General features: G+C 36.9%; 2 protein-coding genes across 6 annotated transcripts in view; one reads left to right on the plus strand and one right to left on the minus strand.

Annotated features, from left to right (window-relative positions):
* The window catches only part of LOC135201651 (uncharacterized), a 305,425-nt gene that overhangs the window by 16,165 nt on the left and 269,260 nt on the right, over nucleotides 1-20,000 (plus strand). The gene's annotated exons all lie outside the window — the stretch shown is intronic.
* On the minus strand, nucleotides 902-19,561 carry LOC135201649 (uncharacterized). The gene is made up of 5 exons (XM_064230745.1): nucleotides 19,279-19,561; nucleotides 15,281-15,385; nucleotides 9,001-9,098; nucleotides 5,577-5,685; nucleotides 902-1,183 (listed from the first exon to the last, which is right to left on the minus strand). Exons 1-5 carry the CDS (start codon nucleotides 19,438-19,440, stop codon nucleotides 986-988), a joined length of 672 nt encoding a protein of 223 aa, XP_064086815.1. The 5' UTR covers nucleotides 19,441-19,561; the 3' UTR covers nucleotides 902-985.

Below are 20,000 nucleotides of genomic sequence, written 5' to 3' on the forward strand. Positions count from 1 at the left end.
ATTTTATAATTCCATGTTAAAAGAAATACAACGACAGTCAGTTTAAATACCTTTACTGAATTGTTATGAAGTAAGCATTTAGTCATTTAAACTTGTAGCTAACTTAATTCAAATCCATGGCCTTTTTTTTCCATTAAGGAAAGTGACTTGTTTGTTAGCATTGTCTGACATAAAAAATTATCAGAAAAATTTCGATGCATTGCTGGTCTTCAGAAGTACAAATGTCACTTTTTCGCAATTTAAGGCACAACTTAATATAAACCATGACTTCAACTTTGTAAAGTTTGTTTAATTTTAATTCTGATATGGAAATATCAAACGACATGGAGGATGAATACCCATAATGGTATTATAGCTACAAGGATACAGGAGGGAAGTCATTTGAGCTTCAACCTTGATGTTGTATAGGTGAACTGATTGGTCTCCAATTTCCGCACAAACCTTCTTATAGAAATTTAGAACAAGAAGATTGACTGTCAGCAAACTGACCGTGGACTTCACACAGCAGAATTACAACAATGAGGGTTTATTGTGTAAAAGTTTATGCTGAAATATACACAAATGTATAACTAGGCTATGATGCTAACTAACGAAAAGACTTAACTTAAAAAAAAAAAAAAAAAAAAAAAAAAAAAAAAAAAAAAAAAAAATTGAATACATTTAACTGCTTCCAGAATGATTCAAGAAGTGTTATAGGGTAAAAAACCGCATGATACAGGGGTGGACCATGTACGATCAATGTGTACAACCCCAAGAAAAGTACATTATAACGCGTCCTGACACCGGAGTAGAGGTCTTTAGCTCCGTTCCTCACCAACAACAAGTCGTGTCTGATGCCCATCTCCGATGTCAGGACGCGATGTCAGGACGCGTTATAATGTACTTTTTTTGGGTTGTACACATTGATCGTACATGGTCCACCCCTGTACCATGCGGTTTTTTACCCTACCTAATTTTGAAAGATGGTAAGACAAATTGTATATATTCAATTTGACCAAGGATCTGCATTACCTACCATTCCTCCATACAGCACTCCTACAGGCAATCCTATATGCATGATTATCTTGAGGATGCCTAATCTGACGGTTCGATTAGCAGAAGTAGTGACATCACACACGCTAATAAAGAATAACATTTGAAGACCTCCCATGCCCATACCCAAGGACGAAAAGAACGGTCCCACCTGCGGATGCAAAAAGGAATACCAAGTTACTACCTAACACTGGCGAAATCAAAGCTAAAAAAAGCAAGCAAACTCCCAACAGTTACGTTAATCATACCAGCTGACAAATTTTCACACAGACACACTTTCCCCTTTACGTTGTTCTTTACATGTAGCTAGTAGTAGAACACACCTAGGTGCTGTGCTGTCCGCTGGATGTAGCTAGGCTAGGCTAGCCAAGGTACAACCACGTCGAGAATCACAACACAGAATAACCAACCGAGAACACAACCATACAACAATTTAGCAACCCGACAAATCACTGGGCTGACGAACACTGGCAGCTTAAAACAACATGACAACCATACCTAGGTATAGGTAGCTACACCAAATCCAACCCAGCACAACAACCCACCAGCACCAACATTGTCTCCAACAAACAACTCAAGAAAACACCAAAACGCAAAATCAAGTGCAACGAACCTCTCCAGCTTATCAATCACAAGACAGACACACGCATAACAACTTCAGGTTCAGAATACCAATATCAAACACGAAAACACCAATGTCACCAAATAGCACTGGCTACATCCGAATCTGACTGTCTTTTCCGGCTTGTTTACTTCTACTCCCTCTCGTAACACTCTATTCCCATTTCCCACCGAGGTTATCGGCGATCGCCACAACAGACACACTTACGACCGCCATTAAACCACTCCCATTTATTCCTTCAATTTCTCTCTCTCTCTCTCTCTCTCTCTCTCTCTCTCTCCTCTCTCGGAGACGTTGTCAAATATAAACTACCATCATTACTCCTCCATAACACCGAAGAAAGTAAATTCATCCACGAGAAACAGACTCGTTAGAAGGCTATATTGGCTTGTCTTTGAACTGTTTCCTCTTGACACTGCATCATGATGCATTACCTGAGAGGTAATCTGAGGATTAGTGCTTCCACAGAAATTAATTTGACATGATTAAAATCTTGATAAATGAAGTGTTTGATAACAACATTTTTGAACGGATTCATCATTATCACCGCTGTAAAGAGGTTGCAACAACTCCATTGTTAGCGATGGCAAGTGGGCACATCCGTTGCTGTCAAAACTGAGTGTGTACCGCACAAATGACCAGAGTGATTCATGAGTGAGGTCTTTTGGTTTCCGTAATTAATGATATGTAAGCTACGTACAGGTTGACACAAACCGAACTATTTTTGGCATGCTGCAAATTCAATCCAGTCCAGGAAGCAGAACAAAAACCTCGTAGTACTCTTCAACTGGGATAGAAAGAACAAGAGGAAAACAGATCGGCCTTCCACTTCATACAGTTTACAGGTTAAAGTCAGCGTCTTAATATTCAGTTGTTTTGGAAGTCCTGCAGATATAACTAACAAAATGCATCAAAACGCAGAAACAAGGAAATACTGTGTCGAAGACCTCCTCTATTCGGACAGGCCATGCAACTATATTTGGATCATGAGTTTTTCACATCTAAGAAGTTTCTTTCACATGTTATTTTTGGAAGAGGTGGTTCCCAAAAACTGATTAACCCTTAAACGCCGAAGCGGTAAAAATCAAAAACTCCCCCGAATGCAGGAGCCGGTTTTGAGTGAGCGCGGAAGCGGAAAAAATAATTTTTTCAAAAAATCACAGCGCGCTTAGTTTTGAAGATTAAGAGTTCATTTTTGGCTCCTTTTTTTGTCATTGTCTGATGTTTAGTATGCAATCATCAGAAATGAAAAATAATATCATTATCATATGTAAATAATGCGATATATGGTAGCGAAAAAAAAAATCATACATAATTGTATTAAAATCACGCTGTGCAAAAAACGGTAAAAGCTAACGAGTTTCTTTTTTTTTTCGTTGTATTTTACACTAAATTGCAATCATTTTGATATATAATACATTGTAAAACAATAAAAGCAACACCGGAAAAATATTATCACAAAATGATGTACGAATTCGTAACGCGCGGACATAAAATAATGTTTTTTTCAAAAATTCACTGTAAATCTAAATATTGTTCTAGAGACTTCCAATTTGTTTCAAAATGAATACTAATGATTGAATATTACGATACTGTAAGAGTTTTAGCTTACAGTTGCGTTTTTCGACCATTTCGGTAGAGTCAAAGTTGACCAAACGTGGTTTTTTTTCTATTTATCGTAATTTATATGCAAATATTTCGAAAATGAGAAAAGCAACAACCTTCAAATATTTTTCATTTTATTTTAAATGAAATTGCGCACATTTTATATATAAAACTCTATGAAATGCCTAATATGAAACGGAGCAAATTTTCCGAGAATTCGATGTACGCAATTCGGAGATTTATGGCGGAGAATACGCGGGCGGAGGGAAGGAAAGTTTTTTTCATAAATTCACCATAAATCGAAATATTGTGCTGGAGACTTCCAATTTATTGCAAAATTAAGGTAAATGATTGAATATTAATAAAATATAAGAGTTTTAGCCTTTACAATTGAGTTTGTTTTTCCGACCATTTCGATTAGAGTTCACAAAAGTTGAGACCGAACGTGGGTTTTTTTTTCTAATTTATCGTGATTTCTTATTAATGAAAATATTTCAAAAATGGAGAAAAGACTACAACCTTCAATTAATTTATTTTTCGTTGTATTCTACATGAAATTGCGCAACAAATTTTCATATATAAAACTTTATGTAACGGCTAATTTAAAATGTGCAAACATTACCACAATCGCCGTGATTTTTTCGGAAGAGTTACCGCGCGGACGTAAGGAAAATGTTATTTTTTTCATAAATTCACCATAAATCGAAATATTGTGCTAGAGACTTCCAATTTGTTGCAAAATTAAGGTAAATAGTTTAATATTACTAAAATATAAGAGTTTTAGCTTACAATTGCGTTTTTTGACCATTTCGGTAGAGTCAAAATTGACGAAGGTTGAAAATTTGTCACTTATCATTTTTTATATGAAAATATTTCAAAACTGATAAAAGCTACAACCAGGTTCGTTATTTTTTGTTGTATTGTGCATGAAATTGCGCACATTTCCATATATAAAACTTTATGTAACGGCTAATTTTAAAATGGTGCAAACATTACCACAATGTATGATTTTTTTCGGAAGAGTTACCGCGCGGACGTAAGGAAAAAGTTTTTTTCATAAATTCACCATAAATCGAAATATTGTGCTAGAGACTTCCAATTTGTTGCAAAATTAAGGTAAATAGTGGAATATTACTACAAAATAAGCGTTTTAGCTTACAATTGCGTTTTTCGACCATTTCGGTAGAGTCAAAGTTGACCGAAGGTTGAAATTTTGGCACTTATCGTTATTTATATAGAAATATTTCAAAACTGATAAAAGTTACAATCATGAATATTTTTTTGTTGTATTTTAAATGAAATTGCGCACATTTTCATATATAATACTTCATGTAACGGATAATTTAAAACGGTGCAAAAATTATGTCAAAGTGACAAAATAATTTTTGAGATGTGTCACTGATACTTTTTAGTGTGATAAGAAAGAAATTCGCGCTTGCGCGCCTGCGTAACGATTGTAAACAAAACAACGCCTTGATCCGTTAACTCCCAGCATCCCCCAAGGCGCGTGATTCAAAAGTTTTCGGCTGGTAGGCCTATAAGTATTTTTCCGCGAATTTTTAAAAAAAACTTTTTTGAGCCGACGTATGGTACGTCCATTCGGAAATCGGGGGAGATTTTGACTCGACGTTTAATACGTCCATTCGGCGGGTAAGGGTTAAGAGTTAGATTTTTCTCATCAAAATACACTGACATAAGAAAGGCAGGCGAAAACATCATATATCTCGGGAGATAATTCCCCTCTCTCTCTCTTTAAGACTGAAAACACCTGCGTGGTTGACCCTTGAGTAAAGAAGAGCAACTGCAATATTCATATTAGAATTCAAAAATAATTTGAAAAAATGATTATTTTGTAAGTCACTTCAGAATGTACAATATTTCACTTGAGAAGTTGGTGTTTGTAGCAAAATGGCTGAATTTGTCTCTAAAACCAGTCTGATGTCTTAATTACTGGTAATTTGAAGAACTTTATCCGTTCCGGTTTTCAATAAGGCAGACCTTCCTTTGCAGATAACTAAATGCAAACTCAAATCAGTTTTAAAAGGGCCAATAAATAAATCGGTGAATCATAAATGTAACATATACCAACCAGGCGAATGACACTTGAAACCTTTAATGAATGGTATTATTTCTTATTATCATAATTCTTAACATTTATTTTTGAACGATACAACAAAAACACACTTCTATAAGGATTGCTTATATGAGATGAAGACAGACACCCGTGACCCAATACAGACGAGTGCCAGCTGTCAAACAAGGAAACCTCAAATCACTGTTATGTCTGTCATTCGACTCGACTTAATCTCATACTTACGAGGGCAAGCTCTGCTGGGAGGGACATGAACACTGAGCACAGCAGCAGTGTCCCGTACTTCAGAACTTCCATCAGCAAAGACCATACGAGGAATCCTTTACGTCCATACCTTTGCAAGAAATATAAGAAAGAAATCGCTGAACAAAACATTTATGATTCAGTTGAACTGCCTATCAGACCTTTTGAGTCTTGTTCGAATGAAACTGAAACAGGAAATTCATTCTATTTCATTTTCCAATTTATGATTAATTAGACATATGAGACAATTAGGAAGGAGGTTTCCTCAACACTGGAACGAAATGAGGCGAAGGATGAGACATGTTAGTAATGCTGGTGAATTTAAAAAAAAAAATCATGCTTTTGAAACAGAAGTTGAGTGGTCAAGTAGCAACTACAAAGTCGCCAGTTTCAGAGTTTCTGTCGACTACCCTTGAGCACGCTTTCTACGACATGAGTAGAAATGGGGAAGTGGAAGAAGTTCGCCAAATCTAAACTGAGATTATGCGCTGATGCCATTTTGATTCCTTTCTCTGATTTGAAATGAATACCTATCTCCGACCTTAGCCAGGAACATATACCAAAGGAATGAACTCTCCAATTACCTGCCATCTCCTCCTACTCATTCCAATTGATTTAATCTAAAAATGAATGTTCATATAGTGTCTCAAGGATTAACTTTTACTTCATTTTCTTCTGAATCTCCCTTGGCAATTTTCACAATGCCTATGATTTAACCCTTCTCACACCTCTACATTTGTCTTGAGGAGATCAAAACTACTCAAAGTTTTAGGACTTCATTTAGAAAAGTAGTTGCTTTGGTTCACTGTCTTAATTCTTTTCATTTTTGATATCTAAGCTTATTTGCATCAAATTCTTTTTGGGATTTTGCTCTCATATCTGCGGGAAGGCTCAAGGTTTCCTTTTCCTTCCCTTTACGATAGCCTATATGTGTACGTAAAGTTTTCAAACCATGCTGAAGATGAGGAATCCATCATGGCCGTCTGTACATTCGGGGATTGAAGTCTTTACTGGAGGAATAGGCTCTTTCAGTTTGTCGTCTGATCTTACTGCAAGAGATGAGGGTCAGAGGGAAGGCATTTTATTTTATTCAAATAGCAATGGGATGTTATATACGAAAAAATCAGATCAGTTTTATCTTTTAATAATCTGTTTGCATTTCTTCTAAAAGCTTTCAGTCATTCCGACATCTTTTCCAATTCATCAACATTTATTCATGATCGCTCACCTGTCTTCGCGCTTGATCGTCCCTCAGATGATCTGACTGTAGAGTCCTCCAATCTTACAACAAAATCAATCTCTTTTCTTTAGTGCTGAGCTCATTTTCCCAAAGTTTCTTGCTTCTCCTTGGTAATTTTTTGTGTACTTTCATTTTTGTTGTACTTTCACACATCTGGTGAAAACTTAAATTAACAACGACTTACTCACCTTTTGGACTTATTTAATATCTTCTGCATGGACCTTACCATTTCTTTCACAGGCATCAGTACCCTGATTCCATGAACTCGATCACATTTGGTTCTCTCCACGGAAAAAATGCAGTTTAACTTCCTTTTCTTCTGATACTGCCTTACAGTGTAAGTCATATCCTCTTTATTTCTCCCCTTTACAAAAAAAAAAAAAAAAAACTCAACTGAAGGTTTTCTTGTTTACCATCGCTTCCCATTTGCGTTATTCTAAAATTTTCATTGTGTCTATTTTACTATACGATCTTTGGTTCAAACATACCACAATGTCTCCTTTCCCTTGTATAGGAGGATACTTCAACGCCACTTCTCATTTTTGCAAGTTCTCTTTCTCATTATATTCATTGTGGTCCAGAATGCAGAGAGGTCTCATCCCCTCTTTACTATGTAGTACGGCTACTACTACTAAGATTTAGCCAGCCTTGTGCTGGCAGCCTGGGCCGGGCTCTCGTTCTACAGCAGCCCGTAACTGATGACTGAGTTTCTGCCGAGGAAAGAATATAATTAACAGTTCGGGCAAGTGCAGTTTCTGGAGTGAGACACGCCTTCACTGGTGATACCATTCGGCCCAATTTAATCACTGGGACAGAACCGAAAGCGGTTAGTGGGACACAAAGTGTCATAGCATGAAGTCCCAGTGAGTAGGAGAGTCTGGGGATTAAGGGAGAAATTTTATGTAAAGGCCGCCACTAACGCACAGTTACACCTGCACAGTCGCCATGTGCAAGCAAAACTGAACCCATTAACATTGTTTTGCCTGCACAGATATAACTCGCCGGTATAACTGAGCTTTAGTGGCGGACTCTAGAGAAAAAGTCTACTAGTAGCTTTTTCAAATTACAGAGACTTTAGATGACCGTGCCTTCTACTCTGCCATTCTTCAATTTTGCGTTGCCTTACGCTACTAGGGTACACCTACTCTCTCTGCTCAGACAAGTAAGATCGTCTCCCTCATCCTCAACGTGACATCAGTCATTTAAGTTGTGCAATACACTGTTAACCTTGCACCGTGTTGCAGTCATCCAACCTTGATGAGTTGAATTGAATATACAATTTAGGCCAAAGGCCAAGCACTGGGACCTATGAGATCACTCAGCGCTAAAACGGAAACTGACAGTAAAAGGTTTGAAATGTGTAACAGGAGGAAAACCTCGTAGTTGCATTATGAAACCGTTGTTCGGAGAGGATGGAAAGTAAAACGGAAGAAAGAGAATATGAACGGAGGCAAAATAAAAGAAACGAAAGGGGTTGCTGCTGGGGGCCGAAGGCACGCTGCAAAGAACCTTAAGTAATGCCTACAGTGTACTGCATAAGGTGCACTGACGGCACTAACCCCTGGGCCCCCACCCACAGGGAAGCCTTGCTGAGTGTGATTGTAAAGAGTGAAATTCTCTTGCAGCCTCTCCATGTGGGTAACTGGGTAAGTCGGAAGAGGAGGAGAGCTCCCTACAGCAATGAATGTGAGACCCTTTCTAGTCACACAGTAATCAGAAATGTGCATTAGTAATCTCAAAGGCTTTAGAATTAGCAGATCACAGGGTGATATTTGTACTACACCTGCGGATATTTTTCGTTCAGTCAAGATGCTCCAGGCTACTATATCCACTCCCTATACTTTGAGACCAGTTCCTTCATCAATGTCAGGGAAAGTTGTACTCCGCGCGCCTTTAAGTTTGCAGTAGCAAAAAGTGTTTGGACTGGAGAGCAATTTTAAAGCAAAACATGCAAAAACTGTTACTTGAATTTCTTTAGAAATCTAAAAAGTGAAAAAAGACACAAGATATATGTTTAACTGGCATTTCTACTGAATATGTTGCATGCATGTTGGATCCGCTTGAATATATTACACACCAGCACACACTCATCCGACAATTTCTTGAAATGTCCCTCGAAAGCTTTTTGAAATTCGGCGCCACTTACCTCCACTGTGAGCAACCTACCTGTCTGACAGGGGACCCAAATAAAAGAGTAAGAGAAACGACAGGGAATTTTCAGTGAATGTAGCGGCTCCGACGAGCTTTGAAGAAAGCCTCTGAACCTGTTGGAAAGCATCGAGAATTTAGTAACACAGGGATCATGTTCCAATTGTATAGATCTAGATCAAGCAGTGTTGTTGAACAACTATGAAAAACTATGTATGACATGGGAATAGACAGACTTATCCAGCAACTGTATTTATGATGTATATATATGTATATATATATGTATATATATATATATATAATATATATATATATATATATATATATATATATATATATATATGTGTGTGTGTGTGTGTGTGTATGTGTGTATGTATGCATATATATATATATATATATATATATATATATATATATATATATATATATATATATATATATCATATATATATGTATATATATATATATATACATATATATATATATATATATATATATATATATATATATATATATATGATTTGTAAAAATGTTCTGTAACAACAAAATTCCATCTAATAAAAGGAGCCCATAAAAACACCTAAATATAGAGAGAAAAGTACTATATTTCAGAGACTGCTGTCTCTCTCTTCAGGTATATGAATGAGAAAAGTTTACAGAAAAGGTGGTATTAATACCAAGAGATCCGTCCACAAGCAAGCCAATCTAGGTCACCCCCGCTGATAATCTTCCTTTAATCTTCTTAAGCGTTGGTTGGATGAAAACCTCGTCAATCATATCTGAAATCCATGCTCCTTTTGAGATGTTCATTACCTGCTTCTCTTTTATTAAGGCCGATTCCATCATTTGACTCTTGTACCGGCAGTTGCTGCTATAAATTACAAGTGACAAATTCCAGTTTATTATATGGTTATGTTCATTTATATGGTTGAAAATAGCCGAGTTCTGTTGTCCATACCTAACTGACCGTTTGTGTTGTATTAATCTCTGGGGAAGTGATTTACCTGTAAATCCGATGTAAGATTGGTCACAGTCCTGGCATGGGATCTCATAGACCCCAGTGTCCTTGGGAGATGTCTTTTGTTGGACGTTAATCAGGGATTTGGCTAAGGTATTTGGGTAGGTAAATGCAAAAGGGTGACATTTACCAAGGGTGTGGGTTACTCTCTTAATCGTCTCCAGGTGAGGAATTTTTATTTTATTGTTGGGTGTGTCTCTGGTCTTGTCTTTAGGGGGTCGGTAGAAAATTACGTTTGCTTTGTGAATTGCTTTCTCAATTATATGGCCAGGATACTTTAAAGACGAAAGTTGCTTGCGAATTAGTTCAAATTCTTTTTCCAGGAATTTTGGGGAACAAATTCGTAAGGCTCTTAAGAATAGGTTGCCAGCTACATCTATCTTGATAGTAATGTCGTGACAGCTAAAGTAGTGAATGTATGAAAGTGAGAACGTTGGTTTTCTGTATATGGTAAATTTGTATTCTGTCGTGTCTCTGATTATTAAAACATCAAGAAAAGGAATTTTGTTGTCTGTTTCCCATTCAACTTTAAATTTGATGCTGGGCACTAATGCGTTTAATTTTGAGAGGAATTCATTAAAATTGCCCCACCTATTATCCCAAAATGTTAGGATATCATCCACATATCTCATCCACAGCATGTTTTTGGGTTTTATTGCATTTATTACTGTAGTTTCAAAGTATTCCATGTACAGATTGGCTAAAACAGGACTTAAAGGACTACCCATACTACACCCGAATTTTTGCTTGTAGAATGATTCCCCGAATGAAAATACGTTATTAGATGCACATAATTCAACTAACTTTATTATTTTGTCAAGCGCCAATGGGAAATGATCTGAATAGGGGGATAATTTTTCCTTAAAAACTGAAGAACGTCCTGTACTGGTACTTTTGTGAATAGGGAGTCTACGTCAAGGCTTAAAAGTTTTATGTTGTGAAGTGGTATATGTGCTTCTCTGAATTTGTGACAAAAATCTTCCGAATGTTTAATGTGACTGGGAGAAAAAGTGCCTAAAAAGGGGGAAAGGAGGCCAGCTAACCATTTAGAAATTTTGTAATTGAAAGCTCCGGCGCATGAAACGATGGGTCTGAATGGAAGATTGTCTTTTTGTGAGTTTGGGAAGGCCCATAAAAGTAAGGGTAATTAGGATTAATTACTTTAAATTTCTCTAATAGTTCAATACTCTTTTTGTCTTTGCCAATTAATCTTACTTTCCGAAAAAATTCTGTGGGAACGTTTTGGAGGGAATTTTTCGTCAGTTTTTCGTAAGTGTTTGTGTCGCTAAGGAGCTGGTTGATTTTGTCGAGGTAGAAGTCTTTGTCCATTATTACGATTTTGCCGTCTTTGTCGGATCTACTTATTATAACATCTAACTTTTTTAGCGAGTGGATAGCTATCATGAATCTGCGGGGAACAGGATATTTCTTGTGAAGGTCAGTTAAGGCATTTAGTAACACTCCTTTTAAACATATCTCTTCACGGCTATAGTTTTTGTCAGATATGAATTTATCAAAAGCCACTATGAAGTCTAGGTTGTTTTTGCGGACTGGCATAAGGGCAAAGGATAAGCCTAAATTTAAAACTAAATGTTGATTTACTGTAAAGGGGGTGTTATATAAGTTTAAAACTTTGTCTTGTTGCTCAATATTATTCCATGCGCTATTGTCTATTAGGTTATTGAACTTGCGTAAAAGTCTGTTGGAATGAGTCACGCTATTATAGGCAGCAATGTCGGAACAGAATGAAATCATATACCTGTATATGTGGTCTGTAGTGAGGAGGCGAAGATTAGACTGAGTTCCTTATATCACTCTGCGTAGCACAAAGATGTCGTTTTTCGTATCCTTTGCCCTTATGCCAGACCGCAAAAACAACCTAGACTTCATAGTGGCTTGTGATAAATTCATATCTGACAAAAACTACAGCCGTGAAGAGATATGTTTAAAAGGAGTGTTACTAAATGCCTTAACTGACCTTCACAAGAAATATCCTGTTCCCCGCAGATTCATGATAGCTATCCACTCGCTAAAAAAGTTAGATGTTATAATAAGTAGATCCGACAAAGACGGCAAAATCGTAATAATGGACAAAGACTTCTACCTCGACAAAATCAACCAGCTCCTTAGCGACACAAACACTTACGAAAAACTGACGAAAAATTCCCTCCAAAACGTTCCCACAGAATTTTTTCGGAAAGTAAGATTAATTGGCCAAGACAAAAAGAGTATTGAACTATTAGAGAAATTTAAAGTAATTAATCCTAAATTACCCTACTTTTATGGCCTTCCCAAAACTCACAAAGATAATCTTCCATTCAGACCCATCGTTTCATGCGCCGGAGCTTTCAATTACAAAATTTCTAAATGGTTAGCTGGCCTCCTTTCCCCCTTTTTAGGCACTTTTTCTCCCAGTCACATTAAACATTCGGAAGATTTTTGTCACAAATTCAGAGAAGCACATATACCACTTCACAACATAAAACTTTTAAGCCTTGACGTAGACTCCCTATTCACAAAAGTACCAGTACAGGACGTTCTTCAGTTTTTAAGGGAAAAATTATCCCCCTATTCAGATCATTTCCCATTGGCGCTTGACAAAATAATAAAGTTAGTTGAATTATGTGCATCTAATAACGTATTTTCATTCGGGGAATCATTCTACAAGCAAAAATTCGGGTGTAGTATGGGTAGTCCTTTAAGTCCTGTTTTAGCCAATCTGTACATGGAATACTTTGAAACTACAGTAATAAATGCAATAAAACCCAAAAACATGCTGTGGATGAGATATGTGGATGATATCCTAACATTTTGGGATAATAGGTGGGGCAATTTTAATGAATTCCTCTCAAAATTAAAAGCATTAGTGCCCAGCATCAAATTTAAAGTTGAATGGGAAACAGACAACAAAATTCCTTTTCTTGATGTTTTAATAATCAGAGACACGACAGAATACAAATTTACCATACACAGAAAACCAACATTCTCACTTTCATACATTCTTTACTTTAGCTATCACGACATTACTATCAAGATAGGTGTAGCTAGCAACATATTCTTAAGAGCCTTACGAATTTGTTCCCCAGAATTCCTGGAAAAAGAATTTGAACTAATTTGCAAGCAACTTTCGTCTTTAAAGTATCCTGACCATATAATTGAGAAAGCAATTCACAAAGCAAACGTAATTTTCTACCGACCCCCTAAAGACAAGACCAGAGACACACCCAACAATAAAATAAAAATTCCTCACCTGGAGACGATTAAGAGAGTAACCCACACCCTTGGAAAATGTAACCCTTTTGCATTTACCTACCCAAATACCTTAGCCAAATCCCTGATTAACGTCCAACAAAAGACATCTCCCAAGGACACTGGGGTCTATGAGATCCCATGCCAGGACTGTGACCAATCTTACATTGGATTTACAGGTAAATCACTTCCCCAGAGATTAATACAACACAAACGGTCAGTTAGGTATGGACAACAGAACTCGGCTATTTTCAACCATATAAATGAACATAACCATAGAATAAACTGGAATTTGTCACGTGTAATTTATAGCAGCAACTGCCGGTACAAGAGTCAAATGATGGAATCGGCCTTAATAAAAGAGAAGCAGGTAATGAACATCTCAAAAGGAGCGTGGATTTCAGATATGATCGACGAGGTTTTCATCCAACCAACGCTTAAGAAGATTAAAGGAAGATTATCAGCGGGGGTGACCTAAATTGGCTTACTTGTGGACGGATCTCTTGGTATAAATACCACCTTTTCTGTAAACTTTTCTCATTCATATACCTGAAGAGAGAGACAGCAGTCTCTGAAATATAGTACTTTTCTCTCTATATTTTGGTGTTTTTATGGGCTCCTTTTATTAGATATATATATATATATATATATATATATATATATATATATATATATATATATAGATCATAAACTTAACTCACAGGCTTTACAACTGTAAAGTAGTAAGTAGATTATCAGTGTTTTAATACTATAGTTAACAATGAAGTTTTGTGTACGCACGATAATAAAGATCCTATACATTTTCTAAAATACCCACCACGTGCACGAATGCTACATATCCGGAATTTCATTTGGAAGGCATATTTGATTGAAGAAGAGGGAGTAACAGATTTCATAGAACCTGTCCTTCGTGACACTCATCGCGAAGCTCGCTAGAAAATCACAGCTACTGCACTAGCCAAGGTCTAGACTCTCTAGACCTTGGTACTGGCTGTCGATAACGCACAAATAATCCTCTCGTGACTACCTGGGCTTCCTTTGCTATAGCCACTACATAATTCAATCCAAATTCTACTCAGGTTAAGAAATTCCCCAAAATGAATACCCATTTTTAGTAAAAACTGAAGATCGCCAGCAACTGGGCAATTTGGCTACACATTTTCTGGATCTTTCCTAGAGCTCAGTGACCACCATTTGTTTTAACCAGGTATCCACCTTTGCGGAGTGTTTAGCGCAAGCCCGTCGGCGAGTACTGTAAAAACATAAACAAAAGACTGAATATCATAAAGATAATGACCCCCAAGAAATATTAGTCCTAGATAACTTCCCCCAAAAACCCTGGGGGTCAATATCTATAAAATTATAGGATAGATCCCATTTTCTTCTGAAGATCATTAGACCTTGGAACTTAGGATTTGCAAAAATTCACACACAGGCCCATGTTTGTGGAATATGTCACAAGCAGTTGTTCTACACTCTAAGTCTTGGATCCTATGATATCAAATAATTTTTTAATAAACCTTTAAAACAAAATTGTTAGTCGTCGATTAATGTCAATAAAACTAACAGCCTTTTGATACAAAAATAAAATACAGATCTTATTCAGCAACTCAAGTGATGTGGTAGGACATGACTAATAAAATGAAGGCTAACAAAAAGTAGTCACGATATTAAAAAAAAAAAATCTGATTAAAAATTATTATAAAAAAAACAAAATCTGATTAAAAATTATTATGAAAAAGCAACAAATTTATTTGAAAAATGAAGGTTGTTGGGAGTTAAGTCCCAGTCACAGACTGACAGATTTTACTGCCCTCATGACCTTGCCAGCTCAGAGCTAGGAAGGATCAAGGGAGTATTTGGGTTCAGGGACAGGTCTTCCTGCTGAGTTACTAGCAGCCACTGCCTGGCTCCCTTATGTCCCACGTGGGCATAGAAGGGTTTTGGGCGCCTATCATACATGTGTATTTTAGTCCCTAGGGCATTGTGCAACAATGTAAACACCCAGCCCCTTGCCTTAATTAAACTTACCTCCGCTTGGTCATCTTTATAACTTGAAAGGTTGGCACAGATCTCCACAGGCTTTTGAAGCGTAACCAAACAGCTCTTGTCTATGTATAAGTTTTCCTCAACTGCCTGTAAATCAAAGACAAACAGTAATAGTTATGGGTGTAGACCTTCATACAAGCACACACACACACACACAATTAAGTATTCATGCAGACAAATGGACTGGGATGAAAGGACATATCTTACATCCATTTGTCTGTTCATGTTACAAAATCGCTCACAGACGCTACTCTCTATGGATTAAAATTTGGTACAAAATATGCGTTGTTTGTGGAATTCAGCGTCAAGGCAGGGTAATTAATTACCATTCCTTTTCTGTTGCTCTTACGGCGTTGTGAAAAATCATGAAGTGAAATCAATGCCGGATACAGATCTTCCAAACAACGTGGCCATTTCCATTTCATATTCATTCGTGTTTCAATGACTGCGCCACTCTGTTTAAGCTTTGATTTACTCGTAATTCTTTTTGTGGAATGTATTAATGGGTGCAGTGTGCAAGCTAATATGAAGGGAAACGGACATTGTCTAGGGGAGCTATTATGATATATATATATATATTATATATATATATATATATATTATATATATATATATATATATATATATATATATATATATATATATATATATATATATATATATATATATATATGTGGAAGCCAGGTACTATGTCGTACCTCTAAGTAAATGGGGATACAATCCACAATGAAGTAAAATCCTCTTGTAGTTTAATCCTGTACAAGAAATATATATTTTAAACTACAAGAGGATTTTACTTCATTGCGGATTGTATCCCCATATATATATATATATATATATATATATATAGATATATATATATATATACATATATGTGTATATAATATATATATATATATATATATATATATATCTATATATATATATATTATATATATATATATGTGTGTGTGTGTGTGTGTGTGTGTGTGTGTGTGTGTGTGTGTAATTATTGGGCCCTATGCGTGTGACGCAAAGTCTCTCTGATATTCCACCTTTCATGTCTTTCCTGTTCTTTGCCTATAAAAATGAATGAAGCATTAATTGAGCCATTTCTTGTAAAAATTCTTAGTTTACATTATAATGGGCCTCTGAATATCGATACAATGTTGCCTGAGGTGTCGTGAATAAGAATACCATTAAAAGTCATGGGAGTCGTAGAATAATTCCTTTGTTTTTCTTGCTTTGAATGATACGTTTTTATTTGAAATTATAGTTTTTGCTATTTCCTGGTAAAACTTGCATCTTCTTCTTCAAGGTTTCTGTGGCTTTGTCTCTCACTCTGTAGTGCTTGTGGCGCTGCCCAAGACGTGTTCACAACCCCGTACCCAGAATTTTTTTTTATAGGGGGGGGGGTCGTTTTTCCCAAAACTGAACCTTTTCTTCTATAAATGTCATTGCATATATATGTATTTACATGATGAAACTCTTGAAAATGTTATTTTAGTTATATTAAGAAGAAAGATTGGTATAGGCCTGGTTCACCATAGCCTGGCCTATGGGTGGCGTCAAGTGCAATTTTAGTGGAGATTTCACTGACAAAATAATGAATTCTAATTGCCATTGCAGTATGGGAAATTTGTTTTGGGGGAGGGGACCTAGAGGCCAAAAGTAAATTTTCCGAACAAGGCAAAAATTGCTACTACATATCTGCAAAATTACTTTTCCGCAAAAAAAAAGAAAAAAAAGCGCATCCGAAAACTATTCGTCCTCTCAAACTTATTATTTGTGTCGTGTATCATATGGTAAGTCGATTATGCCACCAAAGACCGATGCAATGTAAAATCAGTGTTATATTAAGCCGTCTTTAATTCCTTTTCTGTTTGTGTGCTTTTAATTAACGACTTTTCTGGAAGTGTGGTGACATCCAAATACCCGAGGCAGTAGTAACAGGCGTACGTTCAGTTGCCTCTGGAAATGACTCTTCGTCGATCTTATCACTTCTTGGTAACTTTATGAGATTCTACCTGTTCTCTACTGATACGAAGTATGTCAGTTTCAGATAAGACTTTCTTACATGCAAAGCTTGGATTCTACTGAAGCCCTTTACTTGCACACAAGTCGGTACAAATCTGCAGTTATTTGAAAATACTCGTATTAAAGATAGAAAAGGTAGAAATAACCAAAGAAGTGATCAAGTTTAGAGGAGTCATTTCCTTAAAACTCTTCACAGAAGCAAATGGTTTTAGTCCCTGGGTCAGTCCAGATTTTGGTTCCTATGGGCGTTATAATACAATTAATTCTTAAATAAATAAGCCTTCAAATGAATAGGCCTGTCAACTGGGAACATCGGTAGATAAAATATGAAGAACATGATGACATCCCAAAGTCAAACTTAGGTGTTATGCAATTTATAAAGATAAAAAATATATGTAAATGAATTATTATTACATTCATACCACCAATTTCATTTATGCAAAAGTTTTTACGTTTGGTAAATATTGAGGCATTCGTATAAATTTTATTTGAACGTCGTAGAGAGTCGACTTAGGCTGGGAATGCAAAAAAGACCAGGTATAATGAGTCGAGGTAAATCAGGGAATGAGCTGCCATTGTGCACGGTTTCATAAACAGAATGGAAGAGGCCTTTTTTCACCAGCAGTGAGATGTTGCTGCTTAAAATGGAAAACCGGGAGCTTTTAGCTCGAGATTTTGGCTTCCCGTCTGGACAGGAAGCAGCGAGCACGAACCTCGAGCGACCACGTAGTGTAAACAAACAAGACGGCTGCTGCTGATAGGACGTACTCTCAGACCTTTGGCTTCTTTTCTCCTGAGCCACTCTCAAACCCACAAACATTTTTTTTTTACTCTTGCATTTACATAAGATTCCGAGAAAACACATCACTGCTGCACATCTTGCAACAGTCCACAATTTCTGGGCACCATGATGATATCAGCTGATCAGTTTTGTTTACTTTTTCCTACTGCTCGTCGAAACCACGAGGTCCTAGTGTGACGATACAACACTTGCTCATGAGCATTGGCTGGATGCTGGCCAAAACCGCGAACAAGAAATGACTAGTGTGATAAAAGCTTAAGTCTTGAGTGTTGAGTGCATAACAGGTGGTATGCACCATTGGTTCACCAAGAGTTTTTCGAATGTTTTATGTGAAGCTAGTGCACAACAACTTGGAGTCAAACGCCTTAGCAACGCAATTGTTTCTCGGCATTTGCAAGCTGGCGGGGATATACTCTGGGATGCCTTCATGTAGGCCTACTTGTTTCCCAAATACTTCAAATTTACTCAGTGCAATATATCTGTACTACAAACCACTGACACTTCCTATGGCAACAATGTACAGCTTGCAATCTATGGCAATCTGATGCGTGAAGGGTAAATGTACCTGAATGAAAGCTGTTGAGATGAACTATGTGTATTGTAAGGTGTCAGTGGCATGATAATTGCTACTTGTAGTAAACCAGGAGCTTTGCCGTTTTTACGTTTTCTGGGATTCCAGTGATATCTTTGTTGCCATTTAATGGGTCTGTGGTGGATGTGTTCAACCGTAAGTTAGTGCTTTTTGGTTTACGCCACATTATTACCTGCACTTTTCCCGCTTTCCTTACTTTTTTCATATTAATTTTGTCGAGATACTCTTTCATTATTCAGCTGACCCTCGTGTTTTTACAAGAAGTTAAATGAATGATACGTTCCACATTTTTCGATAACCGTTTATAAGTGGTGTGAGGCGAATTATTTTCACTTAATAATAATTTCCTCATGACTCCATGACGTCATTTATTCTCAATATCCTTCACTCTATTACATCTCGAGAATTTCATCCTCTCAAACCCAGTATTCATTTCACACATCCTTATTATGCTACGAGGGTACGTTTGTGAGGACTGTCGTTTCCAAAATTTGACTTTCAAAAAGAGATGGGGAAAGTGAGAGATATTTTGTCAGAATTGCGAAGACAAATCACCTTATGCTAATTTACCTCTGAACTGGAGTGGGCGATTGTGTGTAGCAGCATCAGGGGTTCCACTGTCATCTGCTCCCAGGCATCCCTGAGGACGCCCACCCACCAGGCGGTTCCTTTGGGATTTTCCAACTCTATTTTCTTTCCGCCGTCACCATCGCCAGTTTCGTATTCCCTCATAATTCTCTTTTTTAACTTTTACTTTTTAGAGAGACCGAGAGGGAATTTGCTCACTTTCTTTCACAAATGGACAAAATGGGCTTCTGGGTCATCACTGCTTCCACTTACTGAAAGCAGCACAAACTCATCGTGTTTAATCTTAAATAGATAAAAACGTCTGAAGTGGCCCCGTCAAGGGGCTAATGTGATATTCTTATCATGACTTCCTGATATCAATGCATGCATTTTGAGAATTCAGATTTCAAAAGATACTACACCCGAAGATCTTCCATATTATATATAGAACTTTTCGGTAAGGGCTGGTGGACGGGGTTTGTTGCATTAGTTTCCTATACAAATGTTGCAGCATCAAAGGAGTGTAATTCTTTCGCTATATTTAACCTGTATGCTTCTTTCATCAGGTTTCTTGGATATTATCCCTTTCTGATAAACCTTGTCAGCACTGCTGCAATCACACAGGTGGCCGAAATAGAACATTTTGTTGTCACCTAATGCACTGGATTTCGATAACGCACAGCCTCTCAGAATCTCTGGCACTTATGTCTTTTCCGCATAAATGA

The sequence above is a fragment of the Macrobrachium nipponense genome, chromosome 28 (genome assembly GCF_015104395.2).
Source record: "Macrobrachium nipponense isolate FS-2020 chromosome 28, ASM1510439v2, whole genome shotgun sequence".
In the NCBI taxonomy this organism is placed as follows: Eukaryota; Metazoa; Arthropoda; class Malacostraca; order Decapoda; family Palaemonidae; genus Macrobrachium; species Macrobrachium nipponense.